Source organism: Aplysia californica, unplaced genomic scaffold (genome assembly GCF_000002075.1).
Source record: "Aplysia californica isolate F4 #8 unplaced genomic scaffold, AplCal3.0 scaffold00047, whole genome shotgun sequence".
In the NCBI taxonomy this organism is placed as follows: domain Eukaryota; kingdom Metazoa; phylum Mollusca; class Gastropoda; order Aplysiida; family Aplysiidae; genus Aplysia; species Aplysia californica.
In genome coordinates this window covers 730373-736128 of record NW_004797317.1, presented here as the reverse complement: position 1 = coordinate 736128, position 5756 = coordinate 730373, and the positions used below count along the sequence as shown (strand labels likewise).

The 5756-nt window shown below is 38.5% G+C and overlaps 1 protein-coding gene across 1 annotated transcript in view; it reads right to left on the bottom strand.

The window, feature by feature from the left end:
* Positions 1-1807: 1807 nt before the first annotated feature.
* The window catches only part of LOC101846947 (membrane metallo-endopeptidase-like 1), a 26680-nt gene continuing 22731 nt past the window's right edge, over positions 1808-5756 (bottom strand). Inside the window, exons 19-22 of the mRNA XM_013079280.1 lie at positions 5088-5153; positions 4109-4207; positions 2731-2807; positions 1808-1907 (exon numbers count right to left, since the gene is read on the bottom strand). Of these exons, the coding sequence (XP_012934734.1) occupies positions 1808-1907; positions 2731-2807; positions 4109-4207; positions 5088-5153 (342 nt within the window). The remainder of the gene's footprint in view (positions 1908-2730; positions 2808-4108; positions 4208-5087; positions 5154-5756) is intronic.

The following is a 5756-nucleotide window of genomic DNA, read 5'->3' as shown; positions in this document are numbered from 1 at the left end:
ACCCACCCCCCACGCCCGTCTCGTCCCTCGTCCTGTTTCACAGGGTCCACATAGAGCTATATACAAAATTTCCTTTTCTTTTAAATATTTTGTTCGGTTCAAGATCTCTTCAAGACACCGTGGATAACAAGTACACCGTCAAGTTGTAAACACACGCCCCTAGTGTGTTCGAGGTCAAGTCAATGCGAAGGGACAAAACAGCTGTATTCTCCCTGAAACTGAAACAAAACTGCTTGTCTCCCTTCCCGGACAAAATAATATTAGGCTAAATCCTGCTAACTCTTGATGTACAAAATTGCGGAATTTAATCATTTTGCTCTCAATTCTTTTCTGAGCAGAGACATTTGTGGTTTTAGCTCTTAAGCAGTCAGGCCTCGCTGATTTTTTCTATCCCGTTTTATTCGTTGATATCCACCATGAAACGATACTTTATCTTGTGTTAAGTCCTATAACTAGCCCCTTCCACGCTCTCGGTGGTAAGCAGGGGTAACTATAACAGTGTACTTCGATAAATGAAGTTTAAAAAATTCAAACACTAAGCATACGCAATGCACAGAGATCATTTACCAAATTCGGAACCCTATAACTGTCACTGCTTAAACTATTCCATTAGGAAAAAAAGGGGAGGGAGGGGCGGGGGAGGAGGGGACGAGTTAAGGATCAAAGTTTATGCACGTGGGGTTGTGAACTCCTGGGACTCAATTCGAATTGCATTGCGTCCGTTGAAAAGTTGTTTAAATTATTAACATCAAGATTATTCCACCCATGTTGCATGTTTTATCGCAGAGACCAAGAAAGGGTGTGTATGGTAATTCGTCAACAATTATGGCTTATCTCACAAATGTTTAACCAATTAAACCAGGGATCATCAAACATTTTAAAATTAAATGGGCCAGAAAACTAAGGCAATGCCGAGTGTAAGCCGAATTTATTTTGTTTAATACAATAAACTGAAAGCACAAATAAAGGAAACCGTTCTTTTGATTTTTCATTACACAAAATACAAACGTCACACAAAAACACATCAGCTATAAATTATGAAGTCTATAACGGGATGCATTATAATTGAAAGAGTTCAACAAAATGATTAAACTGCGTATTTTGTTGACAAAGCACTGAGCACGCTCCACGAACATAATAATAACAACAGCATTAATAATAATAAAGCAATAGTAATGGTAACAATAACAATAACAATAATAACTATAGTAATAATAATTGATAATAATAATAATAATAATAATAATAATAATAATAATAATAATAATAATCGCAGTTATAATCATAATAATAATAATATCAATATGTTATGATGACAGACATTAAATACTTTATGACATTTTCAGTAGAATTGAGTAAAACAGCGTATATGATCCGTTTTAAATAATCTTACAGCTGCTTAAATAGAAAATCTAAATGCCAACTATTCTTCCCCAACGTCTCTGCTGGAAACTAGTTGTTCTATTTCCTTCCACTTTCCTGCTACACCATTTACTGTACAATAATAATAATAATAATAATAATAATAATAATAATAATAATAATAATAATAATAATAATAATAATAATAATAATAATAATATGTATACCATTTGCAACCGTTGACAGCAAAATGGAAAGAAAAGGTCATAATCTATTTTACTCTATAAGTGAACTCAAACTATAATCAAACTTTGATGAATCAGTTGAAACTAATACAATACAAAACAACCTCCAGAATAATCGTTACTATGATTTCTCCGGAAGGTCAGTTAGCTCCAGGCGTCACATTATCTTTCCAGTCAATATCTAGATTTTGTTTTCCTTTCTACCACACTTGGCACTTCTTTTCCGCGTTCATGAATGACGTTTTGGGACAACTGAACACTCGGGAGAAGTCCTCAGAATTCTGGTTTGGACCAATCACTCTGCGGAACACAAAAAATATTTTTTTAACGGAGCACAAATTTGAATTCTGGAAAATGACATCCACTTTTAATCCACAAAGGAGGTAGCCAAATGACGTTGGATTTCCTTTTTTCCTCAGGCGATTGTAAGTATATTGTGGGTGTCTGGGGACTTTTCTAGAAAGATGTTAATTTGGCAAAGTATGCGGAATTCAAATGTCTAGCCAAAAACTCTAAAGAAAAACAGTTTAGGAATAATACCTTTGAAATGGCAAACGAAGAAAATCTGAAGTTGAGCATGCATAATAGTTTTGGTATTTACCTTTGTGAAAAAATGAATAGTCTGCGCCAGCATGTGTACGCATGTGTGTGTATTTGTGTATGTGTGTGTGTGTGTGTGTGTGTGTGTGTGTGTATGTGTGTGTGTGTGTGTGTGTGTGTGTGTGTGTGTGTGTGTGTGTGGAGGGGGGGGGGTGTTATACTTTTAAACATGTATGGGTTTGTCTGTGTATTTGCAAATATTTACAGACATGAAAAAAACAGGTATGGCTTAATATCTGTTCATTTGCACCAATAGCGTGTGTGTGTGTGTGTGTGTGTGTGTGTGTGTGTGTGTGTGTGTGTGTGTGTGTGTGTGTGTGTGTGTGTGTGTGTGTGTGTGTGTGTGTGTGTGTGTGTGTGTGTGTGTGTGTGTGAGTGTATGTATGTATGTATGTGTGTGTGTGTGTGTGTGTGTGTGTGTGTGTGTGTGCGCGCGCTCGTGTGTGCGTTCACTTTCTCATTAGGCTGTAGTGCGTATTTGGGCCTATGTTTCGGAGGCCAGTGAATTATTTCAAAGTCTTACCTATACTGCCCTGGACTATGGACACCCGATCTGATAAGTTGTATAACAGACTCTCTTCTTTCCAGATTACACCAAACCTGTGAAAGGAAAAGGGTAGCAGTCTAAATAAAAAGTGAACGAATTGATATTATGCCAAAGATAGAACAAAGATGGAGTCGATAAGTTTGGTTAATTACTTCCCTTAGGCTCCAATGGTGCTTCAAATGGGCGGTTAGCCTATTATTACTTTGGTAAACTTTTGCATTGAGGCTTAGATTTCTTAGTCCATTTTTTTAATTGTCGATGGAAGTTCTTTCTAGCACTTATGCGAGATATGTATTACTCATTGTAATGCTACAGCTGATATCTGTTGTTTCAAAAACTTCCTTTAAAAACATCATCATATCATTATTATTAGTCTCGAAATTTGTCAGACTTGCTGATAGTCTCATATTTTTCCTGCCAATCCACTCTGAAATGTAACTTTCACATCTTTTCTTTTAGCCTCTTTTCCATATTCCTCCTTGTACTGTGCCTTGCAACATTGTTATTGCTCGTCCACAAGGACATGCAACGTCTTCTATTTCAGCTTGTCTCCTATCACAGTGGACAGCCAGTCACTATAAGAACCACTATCTCACTGAATTCTTTTCCTATCTTCGCCTAATGTCCATTATTCTTTAGTCTACAAAAAGACAGACATGACAAGAGAGCATCGTTCTGGTGTTTGATCTGAGGAGAAAGCTTGTGCAAAGAGGGTATGATCTGGGCTTTCTTCAAACAGTGCCAATCGTTACCTTCCCTGAGAAAAGAAAAACTATCTCGCAGAATTATTTTCATAACTTCGATATGCATTTCTAATGAGATCTCTGAAGTTCTGCTGTCAAAGCCAGCATCTCTTTAAACGGGGTGCCCACAACGGATGGGATCGGCCGATCGGCCTGATCGCCCGACTCGATCGCCTCAAAAACAAACGTGTTTTTTTTTCAGTTTTAGTCTACGAAAAGACAGGCTTTTCTCAAGAGAGAACCATACCGGTCTTTGATCTGAGGGAAATGCTTCTGCAAAGAGTGTATGATCTGGGCTTTCATTTAACAATGCCAATGGTTCCCTGAAAATTGTAAACTTTCACCGTTTCCAGTTCCACGTTTCTATTTTGATATCATTACTGTTTCCATTGGTGTTGCTAGTTATCCTTTTGGTATTTTCGGCATTTACTGACATACAATTAGCTGTGGAGATCTTGATGAGGCTGATTATAAGCAGACTAATTTCTTTTCCGCTCTTTAATAGAATGTCTGTCAGCATGACGAAGCGCTGGATGGTAACAAAGGTCAAAACAAAAAAGAGAACGAAAACAAGAACAATTTTAGACATTTACTCCTACACATAAGTATACCTGTGCCTGATTGATGAAAAACAGCTGATCGTTTGAGTAAGGTAGTCCAGGTAAGATTGGTTCCTCTTTTCCTCTTGCGTTCACCCAGTTTCTATAAGCCTTGAGGGAGAAACACAGCATGGAATATAATACACTGCTCGTATAATATGAGGAAAGGTAAGATAAGATCAGATTAGTTTAAATAAAATTAGAACGTCCGCATCCTTCTGAAACATTAATTACTCGTAAAGCTTTTTTTTAAAAAGCAATAGATGGCAAAATAGAAATGGTAAGAGTTTAAGGTCCCTATCAACATTATTAGGTTATTTAAGAGGCAGGACCTCTAGGTTTAACTTCCATCCTCGAAAGGACCGAGCCAAGTGGGAAATATGTTTAAAGTACCTTTCCCAAGGACACAACGTCGACCGAGCTGAGATTTTAACTCTCGAACACGCAATCTCAGATTGCGAGTCCAGACAGCCAGGCCACTAGGCTACCGACGCCACTGCAATAGATGGGACGGCCTGGTATGTTGTTAATTTCAAATAATAACAACAACAGTAGCATTAATTATCTTTAAAACGGGAGGCACAAATTAAGTCCCGCGACGACCAATCACTATAGGCTAAATTGAGGACTGGCCACTTTTTTAGGCTGCGGGCCTACAAAAATAGAAAAGACAAAAGATCGGTTCCAATCTATCCATTTTGCAGCGAGGCGCCTGGCGATTTGGTGCTCTGGCTGCAGCGATGCCCAGCTACTGAGGTCCGGCGATGGCATCTCTTTGGGGAGGATTCGGAGAGCTGCATAATTATATGGTCTGTTCGTAGGCAGAAGATGGCGGTCGGTTTCTTTCTGGGTAGGTGGTTGTTATTGTCATTTCGTTTTGTTGTGGTCATATGTTTGAAAACTGCTCTGCTAAAAACGTCTTTAAGAAACCTAGGGTATATATCGCAACGTTTCCTTCATCCAGGTCAATAATTTTCATTATTTCCCTTACCCTAAAAGCCTGCTTGAGTCCTCCGTTGTCTGCGATGTTTTCTCCTTGTGTGTTGATTCCGTTGAGCTGAAAACCAAAAGGATTGCAACCATGGATTAACGTAACACAGAGCCGACTGAAAACTGAATTTGAACAAAATAAAGCTGTAAAACACCCAGCTGGCCATATTGAAAGGGTAATGGCAGACCATAATAAAACAGAATAACATCATAAAGACCTAATAGCCTGCATCCCAAGGTTAAGCGAGGACTCCATAGACCTCTGGTATAATTATATATCCAATAAGTCAAATTATGATAACACTCGGTAAATTGGAATATAGTAGAATTACCAGTTAGACAAAAAGCAACTCTCTCTTTCACTAACTCTCACTGTCTGTCTGTCTGTCTGCCTGTCTGTCTGTCTGTCTGTCTGCCTGTCTGTCTGTCTGTCTGTCTGTCTGTCTCTTCTCCGACTCCACTATCACTCCCAGCAACTCAAATTGAAATTATCTTTAGTCTGTGCCAAAGTTTTGGTCTTACCTGTACGATCTAACGAGATGCCAGGGCAGAGCAGTTGGACGATAAACATATTTGGATGGAGGTGGTGTTTGAAAAAAAAATCGTGAACTCTTCTGAGTGTGAGTCTGTGTGTGTAGCAGAGGTAGAGAGAGAAAGAAAGAGAGAGAGA